Source organism: Mercenaria mercenaria, chromosome 15 (genome assembly GCF_021730395.1).
Source record: "Mercenaria mercenaria strain notata chromosome 15, MADL_Memer_1, whole genome shotgun sequence".
In the NCBI taxonomy this organism is placed as follows: Eukaryota; Metazoa; Mollusca; class Bivalvia; order Venerida; family Veneridae; genus Mercenaria; species Mercenaria mercenaria.
In genome coordinates this window covers 35,661,658-35,679,779 of record NC_069375.1, presented here as the reverse complement: position 1 = coordinate 35,679,779, position 18,122 = coordinate 35,661,658, and the positions used below count along the sequence as shown (strand labels likewise).

The window sequence follows — 18,122 nt, the reverse complement described above, 5'->3', positions numbered from 1 at the left end:
GATCAGCCTGCAAATCTGTGCAGTCTGATCATGGTCTGCACTGTTCGCTATTCAGTCAGTAAATTTTAACCTTAAAACTTTGATGAGTACAGGTCTTGCTTTCTAGACTTACAAATTTACTCTCTGTTCTAAACTTATAAAAGCACTTAAAGATTGTCCTAAATGTGTTGAGACATGTTGGAGTGTTAAGGCTTAATGAGAGAAAACTAAGTTTTGAAATTTAAAATTCCAAGATAAGATTTATGAGTAAAAGCCACAATGCTGCTCTTTTTATAGTATGAAAAGGCAATTACTTTCAAGAAAAGTAAATAACAGGGTGTCTAAGATTGATAATGATGATTAAGAGACAGCCACTATCTTTTTGTTGAAAATTTTGTAGTTCAGTATGAGCAAAGGTTCAAGATGAACCTTCAATATTATGTTTTGAATGCCTGTTTCTTTTACATTTATTTTCAACACTATTTCTGTTATATCCATAGACCTGCCTAGTGATCCAGGATTCCGATCCTGGATTCAAGTACCAACTTTCAGTGCAAGTAAATGGCAACTTCCATCAATGGCTCAAGGGTACATGATAACTTCAGACATAATTACAGTAAAGCACCAGCTGCTCAAGGCCAGAAGGGGTAGAGCATAATATGTGCCTTGTTCAGGGTTTTGAATGATCCAAGCATAGAAAGTACAAGTCACATTGGCAGTGGACAATTGAGTATTTGTTTTGTTTTGTTGGGTTTAACGTGGCACCGACACAATTAAAGATCATATGGCGACTTTCCAGCTTTGATGGTGGAGGAAAACCCTAGGTACCCCTCGTGTACTATTTCATCATGAGCAGGTACCTGGGTAGAGCCAGCTTCCCCACATGAAGAATTCAATGCCCCGAGTGAGGCTCGTACCCACATCGGTGAGGGGCAAGTGATTTGTACTCATTGACCTGAGCCATGGAGGCCCCTGTATTGTTTGAGTAAGCTTCTGTTCGAGCTATCAGTGCTCAAGGGAACATTTTACCGTATTGTTGTTTGTCAGATTTTAACAAAGAACATTTTGCCTCGGTCTAGACCTATAGAATTTGTAGTCTTGAGAGTTTACCAATTCAAATCCTGAAGAGAAGAATTTGTAGAGCTATTGCACTAATCTGTTAGGGGTCTTTGGGGTCAGTTCCATATCCAGCATTACCTCCCCAATTCCACCCCCTCCACACACACCACAAAATTAATTGCTGTTTTAATGTTAATTGTTACTGCTCTGTCATATTCTGCTTACAAAGGATCATTATGATGCCCTGTGAGGTCTGTGCATTTGTATATTTTGTTGATTTAGTTATGGTTGCAGTGCAATATCCTACATACTTTCAATGATTTCTCTTTCTATTTTCCCCAAGAATTTACTTGTATTACAAACATTGTACAGCTTAACATTTATGTTTGTCTCGTCTTTGTGTTATGCCTCGGCGATATATGACCTTTTTGTGTCAATTTGCCATAAAACCCAACTCATTCATTCATTCTTTGTGATATGCAAGTGATAAATGGATATGCAATATATGGGCATAACACAAAAACATGTGTTGAGAGAAACTTCAATGAAGTATTAAGGGGAGACCACTGGCACCAGAACAGAAAGAAAATGCAACTTTACATGTTATACCCTACCCCTAGGTATACTATAAGAACCATGGTCATGAACGGGAAAGTGCACTAACCCATTTCAATCGTACATTTCTCACCTAAAACGCGCAGTTTGGTGAATGGGTACCAAGCATATTGAACAAGCGGTAATTTATCTTCCAACTGGCACCAGTCACTTTGTCTCAATGTTTCATATTGCAGAGATACTCCACATACTTTATGCTTTCATCAGCGTTACAGAAAATTTTGCGTGAACTTCCCTAATGACGATCCGGTCTAGGGGTCGGAGCGATGTGCACATGTTAGACGAAATGTAAACAAACAAAAACAGAATGCAAAATATTCACAGTTTTACAATAAAATTCGAAATCATGAATGAAATTCATTTTAGAAATGATTTTGAATCTGAAGTCATACATTGGTACACATCTGTACTGTTTATTCAATTCAACCAATCAGAATAGTTTTGTAATGTAGACTGGAACTTCACCAGGGAAGTTCAACCAAGTTTTTTCTGCAACGTTGAAAAAACTATAAGATGAGCGTTGTTTCTCCAAAATAAGAAATATTGAAGAGACGTGACCAGTACATAATGGAAGATAAATTACCACTTGTTCAATACCCATAGTACACATTTACCGAACCGTGCGTTTTACTTATGAAATGCGCATTTGAAATGGGTTAGTATATATCCCGTTCATGACCATGGTTCTTAAAGTATACCTAGGGGTAAGGTATAACATGTACAGTTGCATTTTTATGCCCCCGGCCTCTACTGATGCAGGAGGCATATAGTGATCGTCCTGTCCGTCCCTCCGTACGAGGTTAACCAAATGAGACCGTTTGTCTAGCATCAATACCCCTTTCTAGAATGACTTGATACTAATGCAGATGTAACCAGTGACCATTTCTCACCTTCAGACATCACCTGACCTCAGTTTGACCTTGACCTTGACCTCATTTTGGACTTGGGTTGCTTTATATGGGCCATCTCTTGGTTAACCAAATGGGACCGTTCCGTCTAGCATCAATACCCCTTACTAGAATGACTTGATACTAATGCAGATGTAACCTGTGACCATTCCTCATCTTCAGACATCACCTGACCTCAGTTTGACCTTGACCTTGACCTTGACCTCGTTTTGGACTTAGGTTGCTTTATATGGGCCATCTCTTGGTTAACCAAATGGGACCGTTTCGTCTAGCATCAATACCCCTTACTAGAATGACTTGATACTAATGCAGATGTAACCTCTGACCATTCCTCATCTTCAGACATCACCTGACCTCAATTTTACCTTGAACTTGACCTCGTTTTGGACTTAGGTTGCTTTGTATCGACAAGGATGCCACCGGGGGCATCAAGCGTTTATTGAACGCAGCTTCTTGTCTTTCTGTTCTAGTGCCAGTGGGGAAGACATGCACTTGCTTCATAAGCAGTTTCTTGATGACTTTCACTTAAATTCCTCCTCGAGCTCTGTTTTGTGAGAAAGTTTTTCTGACTGAATATGGACAGGTTTTAGTGTACCGGTAGTAAAACCATGAACTCTTCCAAGTTAAGGTTGTTCTGCATGTTTGGATAAAAAAAATTCTACAATATGTAGAATTTGATTTTATTTCGATTTTTCAAATATTCAGAATATACTTAGAAAATTCCATAAATAAAAATAGATAGGATGGTGTGCTTGATTTTTTGCTGGACTGATTTGAAAAATTTGGATCTCACCCAAGTTTTCATAATGGGAGTCTATGGGAAAATCACAATTTTGATAACATTTTCACGAATATTTTTTTTTCTACAATGTAGATTTTAATGAAAGTTTTCACAGTCGTAAATAAACATATGGCCTATAATAAGGTGAAATAAAATGTATAGGTCCGTGTGCTTGTTTTTGAGATATTTGCCCATGATTTAAGTGATTCGCGCATTTCAAGCTGATTTTAAGACATCTTTTGCAATTATTTAACATGTTAGATGTTTTAATATCATATTATAACTTAAAAAAGATAGTTACGTTGTCGTTGTAACATATTTACGTACCGGCTGCCATTAATTCATAAAATGATTTTCATTTCCATATGCCAAATCCAGGCTTTATTCTACCTTATACGGATAAATGATGTTACGCCATCACTTCTGGTTTATCAAACTTCTAGAACTACCTTAATAGATTTATTATCCACATTTTCGCTTGCATTAGAAGCTTAATTAAAGGTCCATTACTAAGGGAAAGTGAGTTGGCAAGTTTTTTCATAGCCAGTGCATAGACTTCTGCAAGACACTAAATAATGAAGATTGGCAGGTCAAAATTTACAGAAGGTCTTTGGAACTCAAAGAAATGTATGTGTATTATGTTGAAATTTCAATGAATCGACAAAATGACCCCCCAGGTCTTTTTAACTTTCTTCATACTTTATAGAAAAATAATTGTACATATACTGCGATTTATTTCGAATTTCTACATACCAACTTTCATTTTCCAATAAAATGAAATAGTTTCTGTGCTTTTTAAAAGAAATTAAAATGTTCACTTTCCTTAGTATTGGACCTTTAAGTGCAGCAAAACAAAAGTTGATAACATAATTATTACAGCCACCTGAAGTAATATAAAACCTTATCTTTAACCTGACTTGATGCAGTGAAAAAAATAGTCAATAGGTGCATGAGAAAAGGCAAATTGTTAAAATTTATCCTTAATCTAAAACTAAAATAAGAAGGCATTTAAGCCGAATAATTTCTCAATAAAATACAAAGCAACACTGTCAAAATTGAATGAGCCATGATATAACTTGCAACAAAATTTAATGGTAACCATATAATTTGCATTTATTTTAAATAAATTACCTAGAAGGTGTAATTTAACAAAATATTTTCACACATAGTTTCATTTTCTACTTAAAAGTATAGTAAATACTGTTTAAATTCTTCATTTGTTCTTGGTCTGTCATTAAGTCACCCTGAAATTTTAACATTTTTACCATAATTATAAAAGTATAAAATGCTCAAATGAAACTTACCTTGGTGTAGCAACATTGTCAGATAGAACTGTTTTGAGATGTTGTAGTAGGCACTCAAGGAATTTTTTAAGAAGCGTAGAAAGTTTTCATTTTTACAAAGAAGCTTTTTACCTTAGCATGGGAAGTTCTCTCAGAGTTGGTACTTAATACCACTGTAGAGAAAAGATGTGTTATAACATCTGCAGAATCCCGAGGAATTAGTTGTTGCCAAAGCCCACAAGGGAGAGGGTACCAATCCATGGCAGGGGACTTTGCAGATGTTGTAACACAAAACAAACATGGGTTACCCTGGCACTCATTAATTTTTGCCAACATTTTCGGGCATTTTCGTTAGGTATCGTGAAATAACTAAATTACTAAAATAACCTATATAGTAAATCGAAGACAGTCGTTGGCGTAGTGGTGAAGTGTCTGACTTCCACACAAGTTTCCAAAGGTTTGAAGTCACCTCAGGTCATTCAATGTAATGTAAAGTTAAAAGGAAAATTCATCCACAGTATGCATTACAGTAAGATTTACTGAGAGGTGGAACCAAAATTTGTAGTCCTGTTTGGCGCCATATAACCTATACTGTGTTGGTGCGCTGTAAAGCCCAAATTAATAACAAATAACAGTAAGGTTTACTGCGCATCATGTATCATGGATACATGATGTATGCAATGACAGAGCTGCCCATTATAGACATTATAATATACTAGAATCATTGTTTGGACATGCAATATCCAGATAAATAGCTAACATAAGGTCATTAAGAAGCCAAATGTTCATTCTCAGTCACTAACATCAAATCATGGATGTTTTATGATGAAAACTAAGATAAATTGTCGAAACAAGTTCATATCATGATTGTTCTTGTAACTTTTAAGTGTTTATACAAACTGATATGACAATGCTTAAATGTCAGAAAACTATTGTCATCATAGGTGTGTGTCCCACCTGTGTTTAGTTCACTGTAAAATACAGTAGCCTCATTTGCATTTTTCGTTTCAAAAAATTCAGACAGTATTTGCATTTCTTTTTAGTGCTTGCTGAAGGAAGTACCAAATGTAGAATTATCATTTTATATGAAATTTATTCCTTAATGGCTGATCTTCACATATTGCTTTACATTTATTCTTCTTACTTATATAAAAACACTTAGTGTATAAGATTTATGTGTTCATGCTTTCTGAACATTGCATATAAAACTTGTTCTGAATTTTAAATGCGATAAAATTAGCATATGGATTACACCCTCTTTACCTCGCTTAATATTCATACGCCAAAATAGAGTGTAAAATTATTAAAGTAGGATACTTTATTATATTAGGAAGGCAGTTCAATGATAAAGAATTGCAATTCATCAAAAATACGTATATGAAAATTGCTACATTTGGTTACAAAGATATAAAGTTTTTACTACAGGAGTAATCTTATGCAAGACCAAGGCCAATAGTTCAGAGGTCACGGTCATGCATGAAGGTCAAGGTAATACTTGAAGTAATGCTTGAAGGTCACGGTAAATTGCTTGAAAGGTTTATGTCAGCCATAGTAATTCCCAGTGCCAAAACCTTGGTATAATCCTATCAGGAATTTTTTTTATGGCTAGCCCCCTGTTTTGGGAAAAAAATTCAAACAACATCAAATCATTTGGAAAACATATGAAACATGGCTATTACTCTACAAAACAAGTGTCATTAACTCGTCGGATATATACATTGAATTTAGGACAAGGATTGCATTAAGGGGCCACACTTCCAGACAATTCAGTGCCTTTAAAATCTTACCATTTTCAAAGAACTGTTAAATATCTTCATTTTTGATGCATTTGCAATAATGTCCCAGTGCTGATTTTCAGCAGTTGTTTACAAAGGGCATTATGTTTTAAAGGGAGACAACTTTCTGAGAATATTTTAAATATCCAGTCATTAGGTACTGGGTGGTAGAACATGTAATTGACAGGTAGACTGTTGGTAAAGATGATGTTTGTATACCAAATAATCTTAGTTTTAATGATGCATAAAAGTTTCCATGAAAAGAAAAGATATTCAACATAAATAACATGGGGACATCAAGATCAAGGTCGTACATGGATGTAAGATGATTTTTGATTGGTCCATAAATCTGCCATTCATCAGGGATTTCTGAAATGTTACTTGACATAAATGTTCACATTAAAAAGTTGACATTTTGCATAAAAAATCCGAGACCAGTTGCTCATTGGTTAAGGTTAATCTTTAGGTCAAAGACATATCATAAAGGTTCTGTTTTATTTCATATTTGTATCTCAGACATGCAATAAGGGGCCTTTTGTTGAGCACTTTTGTCAGAAAGATTGCTTGCAATGAGCTGAACATATCACCAAAAAAAAAAAAAAGCTATTTCTATGCTTCATCTGGTGTAAATTGATCTTGTTTCAGCTTCTCAAATATTATAACTTTTGTGATGAAATTGTTGTAATTGACAGGACTTTTTAGCTCACCTGTCACAAAGTGACAAGGTGAGCTTTAATGATCGCGCGGCATCCGTCGTCCTTGCATGCATGCGTCCGTCCTTAAACTTTTGCTTGTGACCACCCTAGAGGTCACATTTTTCATGGGATCTTTATGAAAGTTGGTCTGAATGTTCATCTTGATGATATCTAGGTCAAGTTCGAAACTGGGTCAAGTGCGGTCCAAAACTAGGTCAGTAGGTCTAAAAATAGAAAAACCTTGTGACCTCCCTAGAGGCCATATTTTTCAATGGATCTTCATGAAAATTGGTCGGAATGTTCATCTTGATGATATCTAGGTCACGTTCCAAACTGGGTCGCGTGCGGTCCAAAACTAGGTCAGTAGGTCTAAAAATAGAAAATCCATGTGACCTCCCTAGAGGCCATATTTTTCAATGGATCTTCATGAAAATTGGTCAGAATGTTCACCTTAATGATATCTAAGTCAAGTTCGAAACTGGGTCACGTGCGGTCTAAAACTAGGTCATTAGGTCTAAAAATAGAAAAACCTTGTGACCTCTCTAGAGGCCATATTTTTCAATGGATCTTCATGAAAGTTGGTCTGAATGTTCACCTTGATAATATCTAAATCAGTTTTGAAATCGGATCATGTGCGGTCAAAAACTAGGTCATTAGGTCTGAAAATAGAAAAACCTAGTGACCTCTCTAGAGGCCATATTTTTCAAAGGATCTTCATGAAAATTGGTGAGAATGTTCACTTTGATGATATATAGGTCAAATTTGAAAGTGGGTCACATGCGGTCAAAAACTAGGTCATTAGGTCTAAAAATAGAAAAACCTTGTGACTTCTCTAGAGGCCATATTTTTCAATGTATCTTCATGAAAATTGGTCAGAATGTTCACCTTGATGATATCTAGGTCAGTTTTTAAACTGGGTCACATGCAGTCCAAAACTAGGTCAGTAGGTCTAAAAATAGAAAATCCTTGTGACCTCCCTAGAGGCCATATTTTTCAATGGATCTTCATGAAAATTAGTCAGAGTGTTCATCTTGATGATATCTAGGTCAGGTTCGAAAGTGGGTCACATGTGGTCAAAAACTAGGTCAGTAGGTCTAAAAATAGAAAAACCTTGTGACCTCTCTAGAGGCCATATTTTTCAATGGATCTTCATGAAAGTTGGTCTAAATGTTCACCTTGATGATATCTAGGTCAAGTTCGAAAGTGGGTCACGTGCGGTCGAAAACTAGGTCAGTAGGTCTAAAAAAAGAAAACCTTGTGACCTCTCTAGAGGCCATACTGTTCAGGAGATCTTCATGAAAATTGGTGAGAATGTTCACCTTGATGATATCTAGGTAAAGTTTGAAACTGGGTTACTTGCGGTCAAAAACTAGGTCATTAGGTCAAATAATAGAAAAACCTTGTGACCTCTCTAGAGGCCATACTTTTCATGAGATCTTCATGAAAATTGGTGAGAATGTTCACCTTGATGATATCTAGGTCAAGTTCGAAACAGGGTCACGTGCCTTCAAAAACTAGGTCATTAGGTCAGATAATAGAAAAACCTTGTGATCTCTCTAGAGGCCATATTTTTCAAATGATCTTCATAAAAAATTGGTCAGAATTTTTATCTCGATGTTGTCTAGGTCAAATTCAAAACTGGGTCACATGAGCTGTAAAACTAGGTCACTAGTCAAATAATAGAAAAAACGACGTCATACTCAGTTCAAAACTGGGTCATGTGGGGACAGGTGAGCGATTCAGGACCATCATGGTCCTCTTGTTAATTAAGCTAGTCATCCTCCACAGCAGTAAAACTTCCTAGTCAAAATATCATTCTGATAGAATTATTGTCCCACTAAAATTTCATTTAATTTTGAATGGAGACATTAATTAGATAAGCCAGACAAAGATGGACAAGGAATGCTTCTCAAGGTTGGTGGTGTCATATCAGACTATTTATTATATGAGCCGTGCCATGTGAAAACCAACATAGTGGCTTTGCGACCAGCATTGATCCAGACCAGCCTGTGCATCCACGCAGTCTGGTCAGGATCCATGCTGTTCACTAACGGTTTCTCTAATTGCAGTAGGCTTTAAAAGCAAACAGCATGGATCCTGACCAGACTGTGCGGATGCGCAGGCTGGTCTGGATCGGTGCTGGTCGCAACTCCACCATTTCTCATGGCGCAGCTCATATGTATATTTTTATCATATACCTGATATTCAAGTGACAATTACCACAATAAGGAAAATATATTATAGAGAGATAAGATCCCATGCTGCACAGGAATGACGTCATGCTGTGCAATGCATATCTGTGTGATATTTCAGTTTGAGAATTCCCAGTTGGAGACTAATTGTTTAAATAAAACTGATACCCACCCCTTCAAAAGATATTTTTTGTAGTAAGATGTATGGTAATTAATCATTTGGTCCAAGAATGATAATTATCTCCTTCTGAAAAAAATGAAATTACTTTGATAATTTTAAAGCCATTTTCTCAGATACAAAATGTATTTCTTAAATAATAACAGTTTGATATAAGAAGTAATATATGTATTTCATAGAAAATTGTAAAAGAAGTGCATGTTGTTTTTGGACCCCTCAAGAAAGAGATTGATACTATACAATGGTAGTAAAAAATATTTTGCAGTTTGCTTTATAACTTAATTATAAGATGATTACATTTTCAGTCCCTTACCAGGGTGTTGTTTGGTCAAGAACTTTGCCATGCATTGATGGATTATCAGATATATCTTGGCATAAAGTTTTGCCATAGCAAAATAAAATGTTGCAGGCAGTGGCTCAAAGATCAAAATAAGGTTAATGTCAATTTTTCTTGTCCAGTCTATGAAATTTTATGCATATATGGATATTATCAATACATGGCAAAAACATATTAATATCCATATTAAGTGGATATGTGTCCAAGGACATGTAAAACTCACAAACTAAAATGTCAAGGTCACACTTCATGTCTAATAGGTAACTCTTTTCTGCATTGATGGAAATTCAAGTAACTTGGCACAGACATTCACCAACATGTCATGTGCCATAATCAGGTCAAGGTCAAGGTCATATGCAGAGGTTATGATTTTATGAAAGTTTTTTGTTTTTTACTTTTAAATGGCTGATAAATAGCTAGTGAAATCTCAAAAGGTTGATAAGTCATTTTCTTTTGCCAGACATTAATAAATGAATAAACATTTTTTAGGCCTTCAAGACAGTTTAAAGATTGTAATTACGTTGAAAATTTATCAGATCATTTTGTGTTTTGCTTGGCAATACTTTCTTCATTTGTTACAAGCATTTTGTGAACAAGCAAATTTAATGTTACACCGTAGCCTTTTGGTAGAACGCTCGCTTCAAGTGTGGGCCTTGGGTTTCCTGTCTGGCTCTGTCAGTCATACCAAAGATGTAAAAAATGGTATTTAAGTAGTATCTTCCTTGCCAGGCACTGAGGATTAACCCTTACCCTGCTAAATTTCTATAATGAACTCACCCGTCTTTCAGTTTGGACAGTAACATTAACTGATAAAAGGTGCTTACCAAAAAGATACTGCTGACTGAACGGCAAACAGTGCAGATCATGATCAGACATGATCAGAAAGATGTGCAGGCTGATCTTGGTCTGCATTGGTCGTAAAGGCAGAATCACTTGCCACCAGCAGGCTATGGGTTAAGAGTATAATACTAGGACCGGCCAGCCTGGTTCTCAGTATAATTGGACTGTATGAGGTATTATGTCACATGTCCATGGTGTGATGTTCCAGTAAGGCAGCAGTATAGAGCAGGGCGTTGTGCTCACCACTACAAGTAAACACCTTTGTTTATATAACTGAAAAATTGTTGAAAAAGATGCTAAACACAAACACTCACTCACACAGACACCCACTTTGTATAAGGAAGTGACTATTAAAAAGCTTTAACAGGAAAACTGTAGATGCAGCCATTGTAAACAGTTGGAAGCTTTTTATCATTGCCATAAAAGGGAATACTTTGTGGCATGTCATGTTGTTGTTTTTTTGTTATTAGTCATAAATTGGGAAGGTTTGGTATGAAAAGCTCCAGTTGTTATGAAAATATTATAAATTGCAACATGCAAATTTTAAATTGTCCAAGGACCAGAACATCATTAAGTTATGAAATTATTGTCAATTCCCACATTTCAGCATGGTTTTATGTGTCATATTTGCATTTAAATTGGCAACTTTGTTGCGAGGAACAATGAATGTCCAAAAATGTAGCTTTTTGTTGTAGCCGTCTGTGATATAGGTAGAGCACACCCAGTTGCCTGAAACAATGCACAAAGAGGCACCTTGGATCTTCCTGCACCATCAAAAGCTTGAAAACTAGGCATACAATGACTCAAACTTGTGTTGGTGTGACTCTAAACTCATAAGAAAAAAAAACAGAAAAAAAACATAAGTAGAGCATAAGGCTATTAGTTGGAAAGTCATACTTTTCCTCCTTGCCTCACAAGGCTGATGATTTGACAGAAGACAATATCGATGTCTAAGGTCATTCTTTCTCCACCTCTCATTGTTGTGGAGAAGTTGACAATTACAGAGGACACTACAATACTGGTAAGGATGTTAATGACCCAACATTAACAACAATAAAGCACATGGCTTCTTTTGAGGATTATCAGATACAAAATGTAAGATTGCAATATTAACAAATATAGATTAGATTTACTCAGTTCAGAAACAGTGTCCTCACTTACATCTCGCAAATGATGCCTAAATTAAAATTAAGTTTGTTTGACCTTTACCGACCCAGTATTTTTACAGTGGGTAGGTAGGTAGGTAAATAATTTTATTATATTTTAGTTTTTTTAAATGTTTGTTGTCTCAGTAATAAAGTCTATTTATTAATACCTATTGCTTGTAGATAATCTCTGAAGATGCTCTGTTAAATGTATGCTTGTAATAAACCCCTAGCCCTATTCATGCACACATAATATGGGCACAGACTTAATTTGCACATAAGGTAAAGTTCACCAAGTCTTTGAGTATCTTTCATGTCTACACTTTTTCTTTATATATATATATATATATATCAAAAGTGTTTTCATGATTGTTTGCACTACATCTGCGCTTAAATGTACAAGCCCCATGTACCATGTGGTTCTGGGACGATCTGTGTATGAAAAGAATTGGAACCACTGCCTTACCCTTGCATGATCGTAAGAGGCGACTAATAGGGTCTTAACACTTGGTTTTGCAGTAACTCTGTGATTCCAGCAGGTATGCAAATTTTGATTCCATACCTCGTGTTTTTATTTCTATGTAAATGAGATGTGGAACCAAAATTTGTAGTGCTGTTTGGCGCCATATAACCTATACTGTGTTGGTGCGCCGTAAAACCCAAATAAATAAATTAATTAAAAGTACAAAACAATATAGTCGCGAAAATACGCGATATTTGGCATCTAAACAACTATTGAATTACAGCTTATTTTCAACAAGTGTCTGATGCTTAATTCAATAGATAATAACTTTTTATGGGTTTTAGAAGGTTTTTACAATGGTTATGGCAGTTTGCAAGCAGAAGTGATGATTTTTAGCTTCAAGCTTCAAGCTACTTGCACGTATTGGTCATGTTACTAAGAACAGAAACAAGATTGGGTTTTCCGACATCAGACATTTATTATGCCATTGTCCTGGCAAAAGAAGTATAAGATTTTTATAGCTCTTTGTTCTGGCATAACAAAATTAAAATATTAACTATCTAGCCTGTAATATTTCAACACATTTACGCTCTTGTCAATTTCTTGAAATTCGAAAACTGAGATTTTCTCACTTCGAACAAATGCATTTCAAAACAATATCTGATTAAAGACATTTTGAAATCAACAATTAAGTCAGTTTATAATATATTTTTTACAGATAATTAAATTTCCCACCACTCGCCTGTCAATTGCTGCAGTACTGTCACTGTTATGAAAGCAGTATTATGTACAAGCAAATTTCAAATATAATTTAACACATAGTAGACAAATAATATTCTCATGTACACTATGTTTCCTTTGTAATCAATCATATTTGTTCTTCTTAAATTTCCTTTTCACAGCAGACATTTTTTTTCACTTTATTCTTGTAATCTCCACCATCTAGTTGCTCTCCAGAATGACTGCATCGATGGTATTAATAATCAAAGTCTAGCCCCTACCGTATTTTCCAAAAGTGTTAGGACTAGTTATTTTCACTTTCTCAAGACTTATGTCCCAAAAATATGGACACAATAATCATAATCCACCCAATGTTGAAAGCGAAATAAAAAGCGTTAACGATTATCGGTAATTATTCTGTTGGTAAACTTAGTCATTGTCCTTGTTTTCATCATAAATTAACACCCCCTTTGAAGAGCTAAAAGAAGTGTGTCGGTATCATGGCATCTGAAGTGGAGATCAAAGTGGTATAGTTGCCCGAGATTGTCATGGAATTACGTCATGTTTGCGCGCAATATGACACATCACTGTTTGATCGTACCGCCTCGGTTCTTTAAATTAATCAATAAAAAAGTTTCTTCTTTAATTTGTTAAAGCGAGTTCAATATCCTGTATAAATTGACAGTAAATGTGTCAAACGATAACTGTGGATATTCTACCTCTGTGAGTTATTTTGCCGCACTAACATAAATCTGTTTGCCAAAAATCGTTTTACGCCATGTATTTAAATTGCTGACGCTTTTTCATTATTTAAGATTTTTTTATTCTGTTTTTTTGTACTTTCTGGTCAAAAGTCTGAACTTTATGCCCATAGAATTTATCATTTATTTACCCTTAGAAGAAATAAATAATTAAGATCGCACTGTTTGAAATTTTACAGAGAACTAAATTTAAATTTGACCGTTTTTATAGAATTTTGCCTATATTCCTGTCGATATCTTATTAAAATCGTTTTAGAATTCAAACTATATTACTTCTTAAGCGGTGCTAAAAAGATTGATGCGATAATAACAAAAAATGAATGTACTATGCACATTTTTTGTGTATGTGTAAACAGAAGTAACGTCGAGCGATGGAAATTAGATATTACGCTCATGGAATGGAAAATTATCAGCATGACGTTTTGGTATACTTTACATTTCGTGGGTAAATTAGATACTAGATTTGTAAAATTATGTCCTTTTGTCAGATTGCCTTCCGGTTATAAGCGGTTTGATTGTTGTCTGCATCCTATGGCCTTAGGCAAAGTTGACACATTTTCGGAATACACGAGATAATAAACAGTCCGCGTTATCGATTTTCTACTAGCTGACCGCGGGTTACTTTCTCACTTGCCATAATTATTTATGCATTTGTTAAATAAAATAATCGCCAGTTTCCAGCACCAAAATCAGTTTTTCCCTCTGATAAGAAAATAAAAAAAATTTTTTTCTCTGGAATGCAATAAAATTATTTGAGTCGGGGCAATTCTTTTCGGATTGGTAGGTAAAGGTCAGACAAACTTAATTTTATTTTAAGCCTGATGTTTCATTCAGGACCTGTAAATATAATATTTCCTTGAGGTTCACTCCTCCGCAGAGCCACTTGGCACTCAGCGTTTAGGAAACTGGCTTGTCTTCTCTCATACCTCTATATGATGGATTCCATCAGGAATGAGTGTCAGGAGTGATTGATATAACTTGGAAGTACTTGCTTCACAATTAATCTAAAATAAATGAGTTTAACCTTTAGCCTGCTATATTTCTAAAATGGACTAGTCCATCATTCAGTTTGGGTAATACCATTTGATATTCGAAGGGGTTTTCACTGAAAATTTACTGACTGAATAGTGAACAATGCAGACCATGATCAGACGGACGTGCATGTTGATCTTGCATGGTCTGCACTGGTTGCAAAGGCAGAATCATGTGCCGCTAGAGGTTAAACAAAAATGTGGAGCCACTAAATCAAATCAAGGCCTCTTTCTTTAGATTGACAAAGAAGTGTTTGAATTTTCAGAACTTTTTCGACTTCTCGTACTAAAAAGTAGTATTTTGATGTTTCAGGAGAAGAAATGTAGTGAGAAAGATGGATGGTGTGTAGAAGATTTCAACAACAGATGCAGGGATATTATGTACTCATACCTTAACAGGTTACTCGGCTCCGGAGATTCTGTAGAATTCAAATTTTGGAGAAGTAAGTCTATGAAATGATATCTATGAAACAAAGCAGCTGCAGTGGAGTTTAATTTGCCCTATATAATAGTTTTAAATTATAAGAAGCCTATAACTGTCTATCTTTTATCAAAGAATTAGAGAGATTGTACAAGTTGCTAATGCAGTGACTTTGAATTTGACTGTAGATTCAGTTGTATTTAAAATGTTAGCTCACCTGTCACATAGTGACAGGATGAGCTTTTGTGACCGTCTTTCGTCCGTCCGTTCACAATTTCTTGTCGCGATAAAGACCACATTTTGCAATAGATTTTAATCAAACTTGTGTACAACTTGTATGATGGCATATAATCTCGGTTCCTTTCCAAAAAACTGGCTAGATTCCATCATGGGTTCCAGAGTTATCGCCCCTTAAAGGGCCAAAATTTGCTATTTTGTCTTGTGAACATGATAGAGACCACATTTTGCAATCAATTTTAATCAAACTTGCACACAACTTGTTTTGGTATAATATCTCGGTTCCTTCCGAAAACTGGCCAGATCCGATCATGAGTTCCAGAGTTATGGCCCCTTTTGCAGCCTTATAGAGACTTCATTTATGGGTTTGATTTGATACAAACTTGCAAAACAACAATAGATCTGGGATTCTATGATTGATCCGTCTGATCCAATCATAGGTTCCGGAGTTATGGCCCCTAATTGACCCCTGAAAGAGCCAAAATTTGTTGATTTTAACCTTGTGAACACGATAGAAGTGATATTTTACATTTGATTTTAACCACACTTACACACAACTTAAGTCACAATAAACCGGCTAGATTCCATCATGGGTTCTAGGGTTACTGCCTCTGAAAGGGGTATAGTTGTCTATTTTGGCCATTTCAGCCATATAGAGGTTTCATTTAAGCTTTGATTTGACACGAACTGGCATAGAATATCTTGATTATCTCTAGGCCAAGTTTGAAAATGGGTCATGTGGGATCAAAAACTAGTTCACCAGGTCAAATCAAAGGAAAAGCTTGTTAATACCCTAGAGGCCACATTTATGACCTTATCTTCATGGAACTTTGTCAGAATGTTTATCTTGATAATTCCTATGCGAAATTTAAAACTGGGTCATATGGAGTGAAAATCTAAGTCACCTGATCAAATCAAAGGAAAAGCTTGTTAACACTATTAAGGCCACATTTATGACTGTATGTTCATGAAACTTGATCAGAATGTTTATCTTGATGATTCCTAAGTCAAGCCCGAAACTTGGTCATGTGGGTCAAAAACTATGTCACCCGCTAAGTTTTGAGGAGAAGCTTGTTAACACTCTAGAGGCTGTATTTATGACCCTGTCTTCAGGAAACTTGGTGAGAATGTTTATCTTGATGATTTCTAGGCCAAGTTCGAAACCAGGCCATGTGTGATCAAAAGCTAGGTCACCACTCAAATCAAAGGAAAAGCTTGTTAACACTTTAGAGGCCACATTTATCTTCATGAATGTTGATAAAAATGTTTATCTTGATGATTCCTAGGCCAAGTTCGAAACTGGGTCATGTGGGGTAAAAAACTAGGTCACCACTCAAATCAAAGGAAAAGCTTGTTAACACTGTAGAGGCCACATGACCCTATCTTCATGAAACTTGGTCAGAATGTTTATCTTGATGATTCCAATGCCAAGTTTAACAGGTGAGCAGTATAGGGTCATGATGACCTTCTTGTTAACTGTTTTTGTGTGTTTTTGCTTTAAAGAAGAGCATAAACAAGAAATTTTTAATGTTGTTTTTCGTTTCTTTCACTAGCAAAGAAAAGAAAAAGACAATTAGGTCAGTTGAGTTTAGGCAGTGATGTTGATGAGGAGGAAGGAGATATTGAGGGAGAAATAGAAAGAGACATTGGTACAACTGATGAAAAAGGAAATACAGATGTAGACAATGAGGGAGAAACTCAAAGAGACCTTAGTATAACTGGTGAAGGTGGTAAAGATGAAACAGATCTGGGCAATAAGGAAACAACTAATTTTGAGGAGGAAAGTGAAATGGAAGTTGAGACAGATATTCAGAATGTGAAATAGTGTATGGAGTTAATAGTGTGCATGAACCACTTGATGGCAAAGAAGATATGGGAGATGATAATATTGGTATGGACAGCGAAAGGATTTGGAGATCACAGAGTCGAAGGGGTAACTGAAAGTGTTGGAGACCAATTGAAAATGGAAGACATTTAAACACAACTGTTGCAGAAGATAGTGGCAAAAACACAGTAAAACACATCAAGTTTGGCAATGGTATAGAAATAGGACTTTAAGATGCTGTTGAAGAATTACTGGAAAATGACTGATAGGTTGCTAACCTGTTGTTGCATGTGTATTGGACATTATATATGAGACAAATATGAAGATAACAGAAAGATGACAGTAAGTGATTGGAACTGTTGAAAATAGGTGCTAGATTTTTGGAAATGATATGTAGTAAATATATTGAATTTTATGCCCTTCGAAGGGTCAGCATGTAGTTGCAAATATTGGATATATTATAATGTTCAAGAACTTTCAGTCCAGATTTATATGGTTAAAGGTGCCAGTGTTTTCTGGGCTTATAAAAGTTTCCTGCTGTGATACTGAAAACACTTTTGCAACTTGCATTAATTTTTGTTGAAAATACATAAATTTTCATGATATCTAATTTCATGCTACCATATACATGTATAGATAAATAGCAGTAAAACTCCATTTAAACAGCATTTTAGTTACATATGAATCTTTTTATGGTGCTTTAGAAATTCACATGCTTGTCTGCTTTCCCAAGAAAAGAAAGAGTACACTGTTTGATAAGGAGTTTGATACACTGGGTGTGGCGTTTTTTCAGTGACAAATTTGATAAAAGACATTGTGCCTGTAATGATTTGTCTGACTTTTGTGGAGAAGTTGGCAGTTACTTGCAGAGAGTAGA

General features: G+C 35.5%; 1 protein-coding gene across 1 annotated transcript in view; it reads left to right on the top strand.

The window, feature by feature from the left end:
* The window catches only part of LOC123551017 (general transcription factor 3C polypeptide 5-like), a 65,112-nt gene extending 47,199 nt beyond the window's left edge, over window positions 1-17,913 (top strand). Inside the window, exons 9-10 of the mRNA XM_045339622.2 lie at window positions 15,076-15,205; window positions 16,974-17,913. Coding sequence (XP_045195557.1) covers window positions 15,076-15,205; window positions 16,974-17,245 — 402 coding nt within the window. The 3' untranslated portion in view covers window positions 17,246-17,913. The remainder of the gene's footprint in view (window positions 1-15,075; window positions 15,206-16,973) is intronic.
* Window positions 17,914-18,122: the final 209 nt, after the last annotated feature.